Source organism: Syngnathus scovelli, chromosome 10 (genome assembly GCF_024217435.2).
Source record: "Syngnathus scovelli strain Florida chromosome 10, RoL_Ssco_1.2, whole genome shotgun sequence".
Classification (NCBI taxonomy): Eukaryota; Metazoa; Chordata; class Actinopteri; order Syngnathiformes; family Syngnathidae; genus Syngnathus; species Syngnathus scovelli.
In genome coordinates this window covers 2,610,765-2,626,412 of record NC_090856.1, presented here as the reverse complement: position 1 = coordinate 2,626,412, position 15,648 = coordinate 2,610,765, and the positions used below count along the sequence as shown (strand labels likewise).

At 47.7% G+C, this 15,648-nt stretch overlaps 2 protein-coding genes across 2 annotated transcripts; both read right to left on the bottom strand.

Moving 5' to 3' along the window:
* Positions 1 to 355: 355 nt before the first annotated feature.
* Positions 356 to 5,486, bottom strand: zbtb11 (zinc finger and BTB domain containing 11). The gene is made up of 10 exons (XM_049722811.2): positions 4,945 to 5,486; positions 4,468 to 4,712; positions 4,162 to 4,393; positions 3,045 to 3,988; positions 2,536 to 2,853; positions 2,038 to 2,446; positions 1,647 to 1,764; positions 1,414 to 1,572; positions 1,165 to 1,340; positions 356 to 1,071 (listed from the first exon to the last, which is right to left on the bottom strand). The coding sequence occupies exons 1-10, from the start codon at positions 5,252 to 5,254 to the stop codon at positions 500 to 502; spliced, it is 3,483 nt and encodes a 1,160-aa protein (XP_049578768.1). The 5' UTR covers positions 5,255 to 5,486; the 3' UTR covers positions 356 to 499.
* Positions 5,487 to 8,879: 3,393 nt separating this feature from the next.
* On the bottom strand, positions 8,880 to 14,550 carry dpt (dermatopontin). Its single transcript, XM_049723562.2, has 5 exons — positions 14,438 to 14,550; positions 10,464 to 10,899; positions 9,437 to 9,562; positions 9,187 to 9,294; positions 8,880 to 9,128 (listed from the first exon to the last, which is right to left on the bottom strand). The coding sequence occupies exons 2-5, from the start codon at positions 10,748 to 10,750 to the stop codon at positions 9,062 to 9,064; spliced, it is 588 nt and encodes a 195-aa protein (XP_049579519.1). The 5' UTR covers positions 10,751 to 10,899; positions 14,438 to 14,550; the 3' UTR covers positions 8,880 to 9,061.
* Positions 14,551 to 15,648: the final 1,098 nt, after the last annotated feature.

The window sequence follows — 15,648 nt, the reverse complement described above, 5'->3', positions numbered from 1 at the left end:
TTGAGGAAGTGATTCGTTCACTCTCGTTCACTGAAAGAAATTCGTTCGTTTGAATGAATCGTTCACTCCCGAGCCAATGCTATTCGCCAGGGTGGTGATCCTTATGAAGCTTAGGCAGGTAAAGGTGCCAACACAGACCACAAGAAAAGGACTGAAGAGGAGCCCTTTTTTCTTCTTCAAATGCTGCACCAATGGTCGTATTTCTTTGGTCTTTTTTTACTTCGTGTACCACTTTGAAACTAGTTAAATATGCTTTTGTTATTGTATATATACGTTATATATAAATCTGGTCACCCTACTTAATGAAGAGTCCATTAACACGCAAACAAAATTGGCTTAAAAAAACAAGAGATAATGCAGTGGCATTTGTTTTTTTTAATTATCTCATGATAGTAGGCCCAAAAAAGCCTCGATTCCTCCAATTTGTCCAAAGCTATTTACACAGTTGAAAGGGCGGCTCAAGCTAAATAAAAACAAAGGTCCAGGATAACAAATATTTCTACTCTATCTCGGCTACCTCGACCTCCATGGTCTGAATGGCGTCGGGCGCCTCGTCCAGCCGGATGCCCGTCATGGCCTGCTGCGCCAGCACGTAGTTGACCACCTGCATGATGCCCCGGTCGGACAGCGTGGCCAGTGAGCCGTCGGCCGCTGCCTCCACCGCCTGCACCGCCTCTACCGCCTCCACCGCCTCCACTGTCTCCACCGTCTCCTCGGTGATCAGCACCGTCTCGATCTCCTCAGAGGAGGAGGTGCCAGCGGGCGGGGCGGGCGTCTGCGCCAGCCGCAGCTCGGGCGGCAGGTCGGCCGCCAGGATGCTGACGGCGTGCTCTACCTGCGTGCCCTGGTTGTGAAACTGCAGTGTGTCCTTCTCCAGCATGATCTTGCAGGGTAGGCTGTCGGCGTGGTACTTGGACATGTGCTTGCGGAGGGTGCGGGCGTCGATGTGCGCCTCGTTGCAGTTGGGGCAGACGTAGGGACGCTCGCCCGTGTGCGTGCGCACGTGGCGCTTCAGGGAGCGGGCGTCGGCCCACGCCACGCCGCACGTCACGCACTCAAACGGCTTCACGCCTGGAGGAGAAGAAAGCAGAAAAGACACAAACGTTGCGAGTTGTTCAGCTGTTGTACTTATTGTGCTTCTGTAAAAATGAGCCCGGGCGTCACCTTGGTGATTGTTGATGTGTCTTCTGTACTCTCTGAGCTGCGTGAATTTCCTGCCGCAGTGCTCGCATTCTCGCTCCAGGTTCTGCTTGACCCGACCCTTCTTGCCGTGCGTGGCTTTCTTCACGTGACGCCGGAACAGCGCCTTCTCGAAGAACTCCTTGCCGCACACGTTGCACCTGAAACGGGAGCGAGCAAGGTTTTCAACATTTGACTTCTATACAAGGCCGGAGGTCTTGGTCCGAGACTCACTTGAACGGCTCGGCCACGCTGTGCGACTTGACGTGCGAGTACCAGTCCTTCTTCCAGCTGTAGCACTTGCCGCATATCTGACACTGGAAGGGCTTGAGGCCCATGTGCTTGTTCATGTGCTGCTGCAGGTCTTTGGCCTCGTAGAAGCGCTTCTCGCAGCTGCCGAAAAGCGCACGAGCGGTCGTCAGTGCCCAAACAGCGTTTGCATGGAAAAGATGAGGGAGGGCACTCACTGGGAACAGGCGAAGGCACGAACGTCCGGCTTGGGTCTGTGCTTCTTCAAGTGCTTGCTCAAGGCCGAGGCTCGGTGGAACGTGGCCCCGCACGTGTTGCACAGGTACTTGGATTCGCCTGCCGCGCCGAAGGATATCGAGCGCAATGCAAACAAGAAAAGCTTTCATGTTAGGGTTTCAAACGAAAATGAAGTGTTCAAATGTACGTTTGGGCAAAGGTTGGGCTTAGGGTCAAATTACAGTAAAAGCCTCAGCTAGCGTTTTAAGCAAATGTTAAGTAAAGATTAAAGTTCAAAATGATGGTTTCAAATAAAGGCGAGGGTTTCAAATCAGGCAATGTTGGTTTTTCAAATGAAAGATTCTGAGTTTCAGTTAAGTGGCGTGTTCTGACCGGTGTGTAGGCTGGTGTGCTCCTCCATGCTGCGCTTGCTGACAAAGGACTTGTGACAGTACTGACACTGGAACTGCTTGGTGACGTCGTGGAGGACACGGTGCATCTTGAGGCTGTGCTTGTGGGCGAAGCTCTTGCCGCACACCTTGCATGTGTGCGGCCGCACGCCCGTGTGGTGCAGCATGTGGATGCGCAACGAGTACAGCTTGGGCAGCGTCTTGCCGCAAATGTCGCACACAAACTCGCGCTTGGTGTGCGACCAGGTCGCTGCTTTGGAGTCCTGGCCGCCCTCGGCGACATGCGAGGAGGACGCCGATTTGGAGGCGGGCGCCCTCTGGGCGCTCTGCTGCTTGTGGCGGGCCAGGTGGGCGCGCAATGAGGCGGCGTACTGGAAGTCTTTGCTGCACAGCTGGAACACACAGCACGTTTACTTTTAACTTTGCGAACGCGTCAAGGCAAAGTAGGGCAGAGTTCAAATTGAAGTAGGCTTCTGCTTACGCTGCACTTGTATCCGCGACTTTTGTCATGCTTCCTGGCGTGCATGATGAGGGCGTAGCGGCGTGGGAAAGATAAGCCGCACTCTAAGCACGTATGCTCTCCCTCCACGGCGCCCTGGGCCGGGACCTCGCCATCCACACCCGGGTCAGATGCCGCCGGGGTGGGGACGTCGGCGGCCCCTGTCGAGCGAGCGTCTTCGGCCGCGACGGCTTCTGCGTCGTCTGGCTCCTTGTCCTCTGTAGACCCGGGTTCTTCTTTCACCGGGTTCTCTTCCACCTGCTTGGGAGGCCGCCCCCTCTTTCCTGGCCTCGGACCCACCTACAACAATGTTTGTGGTGAGTGCAGTAAATAAGGGAACCTGTGGGGGTTCATGACAGCATGACTGCAATCAACTGGACTAACCTGCACTCTGTTGCTAACCAAATTAGCAGTGCATACCAAGACAACAACCGTGTCTCAGATGAAGTCAAGTGTGAACACATGACTAATTGGGCGATAGAAGAGCATACCTTAGGGCTGAGGGTGGGGGTGGCACAAGGGGCCACGGCGGCGCTCTTCCCCTCGTCGTCGTCATCCAGGCCCATATGGAGGCGAGCGTAGCCACCCTCGCCAATGGAGCGCTGCCGCAGTCGCCGTTGGTTGGAATCGCTCGCGGTCTCCAGCTTGTCGTCCTCGGCAGACGGCTCTGCCTCCTCCTCCGGCGGCGGGGCGATCTCCTCCATCGCCACATCTTTCTTCACCTTGGGCGGGCGCCCCCGCTTCCGTTTCGGGGGCACCGGAACGAGGGCTTCGGGGGCCGACTCTGGTGCTTCGGTGGCCAATTTGGGTGTGTCGTTGTCCACCTGGTTCTGAAGCTCTGTGTTCATTTCTGCAGACTTCTCCTCTGCCGCCTCCATGTTTAAAAGGAAGGTCTCCGCCCCGTTTGGCTGTTCGATAGCCAGGCAGGCGGACACCACTGCCAGGGACTCGGTGGCTCCCGCCTGACCGCTGTGGGTGACCACCGTCATGGTTTCCCCCTCGGCAGCCATGAGGGCAGCCTGATGCGCGATCAGCGTCAGGGTCTCGTTGGTCTCCACCCCATCTGCCGTGACCGCCACCGGCTGCTCCGTGCCCGCGGGCGCCACAATGGCAAAAGACTCCCCCGCTACAGCAAGCCCGGCCTGGGTGACGACAGCGCTGCCGTCGCTCTGTATGGTGACCGTGTAAGAGCCCGCCTCGTCGGGGGTGGACTCCGCTGTCTGTTCTGGTAAAACAGCACGGCTGTCGTCGCGCTGGTACAGAACCAGCTTCTGCTCCTCCACCTGCTTGTGCACCGACTCACAGATCTGCAGCACCTCAGGCATCAGCAGGTGGCGCGCCAGATTGGCAATCTCCGCCATAACACTGAAGTTGAACGTCAGCATGGACGTGTAGGAGAAATCCAGCAGGGGCAGGAAGCTGTCTTTGGCGAACCCTGGATAGAGAGAAGGGCAAGAGTTGAGCCACTGGATTGAGGCCAAGTCAGCAAAATCACACGGACACACCAAATCAACGGGTACTCGAAGCAGAAAGAACTCCCCAAGCATTTTTTCAAATCAAGGAACTCTATTCTGGTTTAACGCCGAACAAGCATAGATGCCAACTCACCGGCAAGGTCGACCACAGCCTCGTGCGTGGCCGCGGCGCCCTTTTCGAAGAAGAGCTCATTGAAGTACTCGCTGCACGCCGCCAACACCGCCTTGTGCGCCCGGTACTCCTCACCCTCAATCAGCAGCGTGATGTCACAGAAGTGATTGTTCAGTCGCTGTTGGTTGAGTTTGTCCAGCACCGTCTGGCCATGATTGGACAAGAACTGGTTCACCTCGCCTTTGCTGTTCACCTGGGGGTTAAAAAAAACACACGCAGCTCAGCATGAACTACACCATTCACGATGTATGTGCTAACAATACTTACGTAAACCAGCTCCTGCTTATCTGAAGTCTTTGCCACCTTGGATCTTGACTTTGTGTGGAAGAGATCATCAATTTCTTCTCCCACCTCCATCTCTTCCTCTTCTTCATCATCGTCATCGTCGTCATCTCTATCGGCTGTCTTGCGCTTCCTGGCCCGGCCGCCTCCCCCAAAACTGTCTTCCACCCCACGGCGAGCGCTGCAGGTTGTGCACTCGCGGATGTGATCCTTCACGTGCTTCAGGATACCTACGGTGGATGACAAAAACAATCATCAGTGATGGAAACACTGGAAACCTCCAAATTAAACAATGCTGCTATGACCGCAGGATGGTGCCAAAACCCATGTGTACGTCACAGTGACCACCTGGGGGGATGTGTTTGATACGAAACGCTGACATTTTCTCGCTCATATTACTGTTTTATCCAAAAAACAAAATTATTTTCCAGGGCTGCCGCACAATTCGTCTTCCGCTCTTACCTCTCCACCAGTACTTCCGCGAGATGCCCTCCCAAGTGAGCTGCTGGTTGAGGTGCTCTCCTCCTTCGAGGACGTGCGTTTGCTCGATCAGTTCCTTCCTCCGCTCATCCCGCAGCACGACCTCCAGCTCGGTGAACTCGTCTTGGCCCTTGAGTCGCCGCTGGTAGTACAGAGTGCCGTCGCGGACCACGTAGCAGGCTGCTGCTTTACGGATCTTGCGCTTGGTGTTGCCCGGTGTGCCAGGCGCGTACGGCTCCCGCTCGTCCGTCAAATAGCGAAAGATAGCCAAGTAGCTTTCGCTGCACGACATAGTGCTCTCACGGCCCTCTCGCCCGCTTCAACGCGGGGCGTTTATCACGAAAAGTCTGTCCTTGCCTTGGACGGGCGTTTTTAGATGTTAATATATTTTTACATACAAGTTTAAAGTCGAAATAAAGCCATGGTGAGTATATTCGAGTGTTTTTGTTGAGGTGGAACGGCAGTTGTTCTAGCGTCAGAGTAGACGTGCCCGAACAGAGAAAATGGCTGCTGCACAACCGGATGTTACGTACGTTACGCCGGAAGTGCACCCCCGAAGAAAAAAAAGAAATACAAAGCGCCGCCAGAGAGCGCTGTTGTCAAACTATTCACCAAATAGATACTTTGGATGTTTAGTAAATAGAAAGAATTATGTGTTATGTATATTAAACGTACCATCAGAGCAAATGTATCATACCAAGTTGTCTTGTGTGTCCAAAGTAAACAAGGGCTCAGATTTGCAGAAACAAAGAAATAAAGACAAGGAAATTCTCTAAAAGGTGCAGATAAGTCACTTAACCTTGCACTTGACCCTTCAACAGACAACGAGGCCCTGTGTCAGAAGGTCTCGGCTATCCGAAACCACAAAAGTACGTGTAATTGCTTACAAAGCTGATTTTGTTTTGTTGTATTTTCCCCCATCCAGCCATCAACAGCATGTTTTTTATTATCTATTTTATCCACCGCTGTTTGACGTTCTCCTTGGAGTCATTTCCTCTTCATTGTTTAGTTGTCTCACTTGTTTTTATTTTGATACAACTAAAAGATTTTCCTCTTTGAAAAGAGGAACCTCTTATCTGCCTCTCACGCAGCCTGACCGTTTGAGTCAATCAGGACTATATCACAATTGGAAACAGATTTTCTGAATATTGTCATTTAATTGATAGAAACTTTTCTTCTTAGCAACCCTGTCTTTGCACAAGGTAATATTATACAACCTAAAGTCTCAGTGACAGGTGTCCTACAGCGATCCATTTTAGGCCGGGTGTTATTTACTTGATTTAAGCAGCGAGGCTCAGTCAAGGTTGGAGCAAGGTCCTTGTGGCAAAGCAGCAGTAAGTCTGGAGGTGCACACAAGGAATGGGGATCCAGGTTCGACATTAATGAAAGCTTGATGGCCCACTAAACGTTTGCGTTGGGCCACGACCTATTAAAAAAAAAAAAAATTGTATTGCTTCAACGTCCATTTGCAATACACGTTGGCTATCCTTGAGCTGCCTCATCAATCTCTACCTGTAATGGGTTTCGCCTCCAGCTGGAGGGCACAAACAAATCTGTTAGACGACCCCGCCTCGGGGTGCAGATAACGACGTCTGCCTTCGGAAAACCAGAAGCTGGCGGGGTTATCTTTTTATTGTCTGGATGACTGTGCGTGCATCCAAGGCCGTCTGATATGTGACTGACGACAGCCCTCCCTGGTGCTTCTTCTTCTGCTGCAGTACTTTTCCATGACACACTGCTGGTGGCACCATGAGAGAGAGACTGTGTGGACGTGAGAAAAAGCCTCTGTAGTGTTGTTCTTGTCTCATGTGCTGGGATTGCACGCAGTCAGGGTAGCGAGGAGGGAAACTGAGCAACACGACATTTTCGCCATGAGTGTTTTAATGACTGTGTACAGTACAACGGCGGTAATGGGGGCAGCCATTATGCGTTGGGTGGCAGTACAAAGGCGGTAATGCTGTCGGAGGTGCCCATTTGGAGTTGAGTGGGTGGCCTAATTATATCGAGGGGGTGTTTTCCCACCAAATTTTGTGGTGTAGGCCCCAAAAGACATGATGATGAACTTAATCATCCGGAATGTTTTGTCATTTTGGGGGAAAGACTGCTTTTTTTTACCTGGCTGTCATTTTAGGAGGAAAAACACAAGCAAGATGGGAATATCCGCTCTTCTGGGAAATCTCAGGAGGGAGCTCGGTGCAGATGTTTACACACTGCCCTCGTGATGTACAGCTTGGGGTGTCGGGTAATATCACGGTGGAGATTAAGGGTTAAGGATAATAATAATAAAGCATCCTCAGGGCAGTGTGGGAACCAGGGCGGCGTAAGGTGAGCCGGGTTGCTCCTCTGGTTCCCAGCCTCCACGTTTGGGCCACAAAAGCCTCATTCTTGCATTGGCTGAGGCGGAGTCTGAAGTTCACTGCAGGCCGCAACATATGAGCCGTCCATCGATATATGACAATCACAGAAATCTGATGGATCACCTCGCTACCACATAAACAGCTTCACTTCGGACACTCGGGGGAAAAGCGGAATGAAGCGGTGGTGAAGGGGTGAAAGGTGAAGGCAGCCAGCATGAAAGCGCTGCGCTGCCGTTAATCTGAGAGCTGAGCCGGGCTCTGACAGTATTGTGTGCATACAAAACAAAAGCTCTTCTCGCACCGTCAAGCATGTGCTCCTATCTGGAGCCCAACCGCTGATGGACTACTCGCGCTAAAATCGACACCGAACAGAGAGAGCCTCACTTTTAAGGTTTTGGACCAAGAGCACAAAGCTCAATCGAAAAATGTGAGGCAATAAAAAAACAAAACATTTTGAATATGAAATCAAACCCGCCACATGCATAGACACGTTGCGCAGGATCACGTTGAGGATCATAATGAAGTGCGTGGGAAGCACGGGTGGGACGTAACACCAACGTGTGCCAGCCTGTGAGTGTTCCTTTTGCTTGCGTACCAGTGGGCGTCGAGAAGGTTCATAAAAGTGAAGTGTGTCTAACATCATTCGAGTGCTGATGTCATTTGGAGGAACACAAGAGTCCTCTTGACTCCACTTTGGGATTCCAGCTGTAGACACAGATGTTGTATTTAACCCCAAAATGTGTTTTGACCGCTTATCCTCAGTCATGAATCCCATAACTAGCTAATTTATAGCAATTGAAACAGGTGGTTAGTCCTAAAACGTCTTCTAGATTTCCTTTAGTGACACGTTATCGTGTTATTTTTATAAGCTAACTCAACCGGGCTACCCCGCTGCGGTTGTTGTCATACGTGGAAAAAAAAAGAGGCATCTGTTTTGGTTGTGGCTGGAGGAGAACTTAAATAAACAAGGCAGGCCTCAGGGGCAGGCGGCGGGGATGTCAAGCCGCATGGCGCTGACCCACTTGGGCTCGTCCAAACAAGCCTCCCCTCGCACCATGAGAACCGAATACTTGCTGTCTACAGAGTAGAAAGTCCAAAGATTGACGGCCCGAAAGAACAAGAAAAGTTCTCACTGGGCCAGGCCACTTTGGCTTTTTTAGGAGGTGTCAGGACAAGGGAGGGCCTCAACGGGCGTGTGGCTCGCCGTGAGTCGGCGGCTCAGTGGCACAAGCGCCGCCGTGCTTGGCCTTCAGCCCCGAGACGGCAGCTGCCGTAAACAAACAGTGCTGAAAAGCAGCTGGCTCGGGCCCCGGCGTGCTCCTCAAAGAGGGCCCACTCACTTCATTGTGTCCTCCGAATGACTTTGTTAACTGGACTTTGGAGCCGGACCAGGTTGGGGACAAGCGAGATAAACGATAAAGCCAACAAAGTGACTTCTTAACTTCTTCTACCCCTTAATTGGCTTTTTATGAAATTCTTTCTTCCTCTTGAGGTTTACCAGCTCAGACTATTAGTACCAAAAAGAATCTTGAATATGGTGAAAGAATATAAATCCAAATGGAAAGGAAATCTGATATTTTTAATCGTGTGGTTATAGAACAATAGTTTCTACAGCTTCTTGGAACTGAGCATAACTTTTGCTATTTAAATGTTTTGACGTGGATTTTGCATGCTAGTAAATTATACAAGGCCCGCGGAAAGTAACCACATGGTTGTAATTACGACACCTTCCTTGGATGAGTCTATAAATTCTCAAATTCGCAGTCGAAGTCGGTCATCCTGCACAAGATGTACTTCCACTGGCGATCCCTGCGGGGAAACATCGCTGTGAGTCCTGCAGCACAAGGAGAAGTTGAGAGAAACTGACCTTAGCACTCCGCTGAAGGTGGATTGAGCTCCTCGGATGAAGAAGCCGTAGCTAGGAACCACTAGCTCGCCCTCCTCATGGTGGTATTCGGGAACGTCATTAGTCATCCTGTCGTAAAAAGTCACACGCAATTCAATCCCGGAGATGATTAAATATGCATTTTTTCCCGTTTCAACCAAATGAAAGGAAAACTCGAAACACTAACTTACTCGAACTTGAGAAATATTGAACTCAATATCCGAAAACATACATGCAGTTGTATGGACATCGGCGTTTGTAGTAGCAGCAGTAGAATTGCCATTCTCGGTCCAAGACGCTCGGAAAGTATTTACTCTGCACGCCGGTCACCAAGCCGTTACGGGTGCACTTCGAAGTCCTGATAAGAGAAAAAAAAAAATTCTTATTATTCCACACACATGGAATGCATATGTATAAATATATCATGTTTGTCTACATGTGTTGCTGCACCATTTGTGTTCAAATATCTTTTTTTTACTAGTCCGGTGTTAGCAAGTCATGTCATTCTCATATGATTCTTTTCATATGGGTGCAACCTGTTTAGGGAATGTTAAGGTCCAAGGGGAGTGGTGGTGTCGGGCATGTGTAGACAATTGTCATGGCAACATTAAGCTCCCCCCCCCCCCCCCCCCCCTCCGGCGTTCATTCAAATAGATGAAGTATGTTAGCGTCGAGTAAACGTGGTGCTTAATGGAGTGTTTGTCTTTGAATCAAGTCACCTGGGAGGCAGTAAATCTCAAGTTAAACTTTACGACGCTTCTTTGTGGCCCATTGGAGCGGTTTGGCTGGATGCTCATTCACGGTTGTTGCGCAATCGCTGAAGTTTCACATGACAAGTCCGGAGATGACTTAACTTTTATTGTGACTTTTTTTTTTTTGTCTCTGGGACATATTTGATTTTATACATATTTGTTTGTTGTGTGTTCTTACATCGAGATATTTTGCTAATATATTTGTCTTGGCTCGAAAAAAGCTTTTGGGAAATTGCTAAAGACTTTTGGAAGACAGTTGCTAGTATGTGGCTAATAAAAATATTTCCCAAAAAATGCAGCCTCCAAAAATCCAGCAAAATGCTTCCCCGCAAATAAAAGACACATGACTCTATGCAAATGACAATTTTGCGAGACGAAAAAGTACATAAAGTTGTGATATACGACAAAAGGTTTTACTAGGAAAAAGTCGTAATACTAAAAACAGACGAAAATACTTAACGGACAATTTTTTTTTAGCTGTCGTGGTCTACAATGAAGGTCACCTACCATTCCAGGCCGGCACGGTTGATGTCGTCCCACCAGCAGTCGGTGGGGTGTCCCAACCCCTCGGGCGTGGGCTGGCACTCAAAGGACCAGAGGCGGTCGGAACCGTCGGCGGCGCTGAAGTAACTCCTGATGGCCACCAGGGCTTCGCCATGGGGGCACTGGAAGTTGAAACCTTGACGGTAGCCGTTGACCCAGCCCATGTCCTGGTGATCATGCAACTGAGACGGAGACTGAGCCCGGACCGAGACCACCAGGGACCAGGCCAGCACCACCAGAACCGGATTCATGTCGACGGGTGAAGACTTGTGGCGCTCTCCCTCGCAAAGTCCCGCTTATAAAGGCTCCAGATGTTTGGCATCTTGCGTGGATACAAATGAGTCGCCGAGGGCCACCGTCCAGAAGTCGTTGGACCTCCACGGACATTATAAGGTGGACTCTGAGAAAAGAGAGCAGAATTATCAGTCAGTTTCTAAAGGTGTGCCTTAAAAGGTGGGATTTGTCATTTAATAGATGCAATTCAAATATTGACGTCATTGTTAGCCTCGCTAACACGTGCAGTCGCGCACGTGTTAGCGATCGTAGCCATGTGTTCCACGTCAATATAAACACCAAGAAAGGATGTTTTGTGGAAAAAGCAGGACGACTGGACCACACAAGCATTTACAAAACAATTTGTTTCGAATAGGATATGATTTATCTTATTATCATACGATTCAAACCGATTATGATACGATTAGCTTCAGTTACAAGAGAATTACAATTTAAAACGTCGTCACATTCACTCTGAATATAATCCGATACGCTTCACTTCATTTACAATCTCATATGATTCGCTTTCCATGCACCGTGATACGATTCCCGGTAATTACGATAAGACTCGATCTACTTACGATATGCGTCACTCCATCACCTGTTTGTAATTGTAGCCATGTGGACCTCTTCAAATAAACACCAAGAAAGCGTGTTTTTGAAAAAGACCACACGTGGAAATGAATGTTTAGGAACAGGAGCCAAAAACAAACAAACTAGCGGGAAAAAAAAATGAAATACAGTCCGCCGGCTTCAAAAGCTGATCGAACAGGAAATGGAATAATACCATACCAGACTCGGAAAGCCATTAGTGTATCAATACTGTGTCTCACGCTGCAAAAGCTACTTACCTAAAATGGGAAAAAAGGGCATTTGCTGAAAACACACACACACACACACCACTAAGTGCTCTATCACCGAGCATTGGCTTGTTCCCTTAAGGGGTGGGGGGGGGGGGGTGACAAATTAGCAAAGGAGCTCATTTGATGTACTTGGTGTCACATTTCCAATCATTCTCCTGCCACATGCCGCTTACATAATCTTCCCATGAAAGATTTCAGACATCGTATTAGACTCCATGTCTGTTCTTTGCAGGATTAAATTATTTAAAGCAATGTACCAGGCCTTAACAAAATAGACACAAAAAGTCTATCACAAGTCTGTCTTCTGACTGTCTTTCCCTTTAGGACATGTCAACCAATGACGCATTGTTTCCAAGCGTCCCTCGGTCTCCGCGGCAACCTGTCGAGCATCTCTTGTCACCCTGATTAGCCGAGGGAAAGCATCCATTTGTTCTTCGAGGGCCTGGCGAATTCCGCACCACCCCCTTATGATTATCTTCAAAGCATCCCGAAATAAAACGCTGGCCCGTGTTCCAAAATAAGAGCCCTGAACGGGAGCACAACCGGCGAGTATTTTTAGACGCTGTTGTCTATTTTTGGGGCGTCCATTGGGAGCGGGGCTTGTTGAATGTAGGGCTACAATCAATGGTGGCCTGACTTCGGAGTTACACCAACCTCACAACTGCAAAATTGATCACATCCAATATTTGGGCTTTTTAAAAATACTACAAAATCGTATTCACATCGATTTTGGCTCGTACCTTTTTGTAAATACGATCGTCCGGACATCGTTGGGTGTTATGTTTACTTATTGTAATTCTTTATTGGCCCGTAAACTGCGACGATTACTGTGATAAGCGTGATAACAAAACACAGCCATAAATGTAATCGTATTTTACAACCCTGGTGCGCGCTGGCAATTGTTTTCTTTAACCTTTACATGCCGCTCGGTTTCCTTGCACACAGTATGACCCGGGGTCAAGAAAATAAAAGTATAAATCAAATTACAAACTACATATCTTTTCGGAAATGTATAAAAAGCCCTTCGGACATGAATAAATAAATGATTGTTCCTTAATCAATGTTTCAGGGACACGGGAAAACTGCGTGACTGGATGGTAGCAGTATAATTTAATATGACAACTGTTTACGTGACAAAGATGTACGGCTTCCTTTGACAGATACAAACCGCTACGATTACGAACGGCGTCGAAGACAGAAAACGAAAACAATCTGCGGTATGTGGCGTTGTGCTCGCGTGTCAAAAGGTCTCCCAGTATGATTCTATTCCGCTTCTCATCAGACTTTTGCTGCTTAATTGGGTTTCACTAATGTAATTAAGAGCTCGACCAAAAGGCCAACATAATAACCTTGACAAATCACAGTGCTCCGAGCAAGCATTAGCGGAAAAAAAATAAACGCCGACGGTTGTTCGGAAGGAGGGCGCGTGTCTGAGATAAGATGAAAAGACCTTGGAGGAAAAAGGAAAATGAAGTGTCACTCTAATTGTTGTGGGCACGTTTATTAGCCCGCACTTGGCATGTTGATCGTTAGCTTGTTAGCATTGGGGTGAACTGGCGCGTTGGAATAGCTTCATGCTAACCTCAAGACTCAGGTTAATGCAAATTCAAATTTTGTAATTCAAATGAGTGCAGAGGTGTGTGCCGCCTGGAAAAAAAAAAGTGTAATGCGCTTGCTGAAATAATTTGGCGCACAGCATGAGGTGTCTTGAGTTGAAATTTGATGTCTTCAAAGGGTGAGTACTTTGACTTTACTGGCATCGCCAAAGTTTGACTTTAATTTTATGTAAGGTGTCTTCAAAGATATTAGTTTGACTTAAATTTAATTTTCTCTGTCTACCAACCTCAAAGACCGAGTCGTTTTACTTTATACACTGCCTGCCCATTGAGTAAAGCTTTTTCATAATGGCAACTTGCCCGTGAGGAAAAAAATTGTTTTGCAATTACAACTTTGCGGAGGAGTCCATCTTTGACCCCCGCCCACTCCCAGGGGGCCGCCCGCACAGGCACACGATTGTTGACAGGTTAGAGTCGGGCTGGCTCCTCACATACCAGATTTCTTCCACAGGCCATCTCAGAATGCCGCACCTCGTGGTAATCTTGGCGACGCTTTCATCTGTGCAAACATGGCGGGCCTGCTGTGCTATGGCCGCGTAAAAAAATCAATAGTCGCTGGCTGACTTGCATTACACTGTTTTCTTTTTGGATGGAGTCAAAACAGACCCCAGGGATTGCCATTAACGCAGACGTTATCCCCCCCCACCCTCATCTTAACTGTACTACAAATGTAATAACACATTTATGACCATAAACTGTCATACGGAGGTGCTGTCATTCGGCCATTTTGTAAAATATATAAAACTATGGTGTCAGTGAACTCGACTCACTTTACAAGAGAGAACAGTTCTGTAAAAAAATATAACTATATTGCAAAATATAACTATACCAATGTAGCATGGCAGCTACATGTCAGAACAGCTAAGGCTGTAAGCTAATCAGGTCATAAATCAGACCTCCCCCTGTTGCTCCCGTCTCTGTGCTCATTATAAATCTGATTTGAAGAGATTGGAGCGTAATTTTCAATTGTTCGGTAGCCAAATCCCGGCTCAATATTCCACACACACACATATGCGCGCGCACACACATTAGAGGTGGAAACTTACTGCCTAGCGGGCACAAAGGCTGTGAATGGAATTTGTAGCAAGCCTGAGGTTTAACTGTTAAAATGAAAAAGACTACACTAATTCCATTATAAAGACTCACTAGAGAGGTCAAACAAAAGTGAGAATTCCGCAACACGCACCTTCATCCGGAGCTGCAACAACATTCCAAATTGGTTCGTTGTTTAGGGCCCATGCCACGTCCCACCATCAAGTTTTTATTTTATCTGGCACACAAACAGATGAAAACATTAGTCTGTTACGAATAAAAATGGAGCAAAAAAACAAGAGTGTACAAGAAAATGACAATTACCTGTTGCTTGTTCTGACTAGAGGATGATTTTCTTCTCCAAACCTGCGGTTGGTAGTAATGAGCATGATAAGGTGTAATGGAACCAAATCATGATCAATTATTAATCTCCACAAATGAGTACTACATTGCACGTTTTCAGCAAATAGCTTCAAACACAGAACAAATCTTTACCAGATTTTTATGGTATAAGCTGGTAAGAAGGCAAGGTGATTTTATTTTTCAGTGTACCTATGGGAATAGCTGTTGACAATTTTCAGAATGACTATTTTTTTCCTGGTTTCCTGGTTTTTAAACAAACTCGAGGGTCAGTATTAGACCCTAAATTATTTATTTTGTATTTAAATGATATGTGCAAAGTATCTAAAGATCTAAAACTCGTCAATTTTGCAGATGACATCTATATATTTTGTTCAACAAGTGGAATCAGTGTTAAATGAGGAAATGAAAAAAATAAAAATATGGTTTGACTGGGACAAATGATCGTTAAATGTATGTAAGACCAAATTTATGTTATTTGGCAATGGCATAGCGAACATAAAGGTACGAATAGAAATAGATGGGACTGAAATTGAATGGGTGCGGGAAAATAAATTTCTTGGGGTTATAATAGATGTCAGGCTGAGTTGGAAGCCACACATCAAAAGTGTTATTTATTTTAAATAAAATATGTATTATTGTAAAATAAATGTAAATATTAAATATGTCCAAAATAAAGATATCAATCAATCAATCAATCAATCAATCAACCAATCAATCAATCAATCAATCAATCAATCAATCAATCAATCAAAAGAGTTTCATCGTCTTAGAATTCACGTCAATCAAGGGAGTGGCGTCACCAGTTACGTTTGATAAGGAAGGCGGGACGTGTGGTGGGGGGTACGGTTGCTATGGCACCTGGCCCATTTTGTCTTTTACAGCTCTTGGCAACTGAACGACATTTTTTTTCCCCCTTCTTTGGACCCCCCCTCCTCATGACGTCATAGAGCAGCACGCCACTCTGATTGGTTCGTTCGCTGCCCCTTTGTGACCCTCTCCTCC

Excerpts from the sequence above, each read along its gene's own strand:
- zbtb11 (XM_049722811.2), bottom strand. The coding sequence starts at position 5,254 with ATGTCGTGCAGCGAAAGCTACTTGGCTATCTTTCGCTATTTGACGGAC. Across the intron at positions 2,447-2,535 it reads GTCGCGGATACAAGTGCAGC|CTGTGCAGCAAAGACTTCCA; the intron begins GTAAGCAGAAGC and ends TGTGTGTTCCAG. Across the intron at positions 1,573-1,646 it reads CGTGCCTTCGCCTGTTCCCA|CTGCGAGAAGCGCTTCTACG; the intron begins GTGAGTGCCCTC and ends GCTTTTCGGCAG.
- dpt (XM_049723562.2), bottom strand. The coding sequence starts at position 10,750 with ATGAATCCGGTTCTGGTGGTGCTGGCCTGGTCCCTGGTGGTCTCGGTC. Across the intron at positions 9,563-10,463 it reads AACCGTGCCGGCCTGGAATG|GACTTCGAAGTGCACCCGTA; the intron begins GTAGGTGACCTT and ends TTCTCTTATCAG. Across the intron at positions 9,129-9,186 it reads ACCTTCAGCGGAGTGCTAAG|GGATCGCCAGTGGAAGTACA; the intron begins GTCAGTTTCTCT and ends GTTTCCCCGCAG.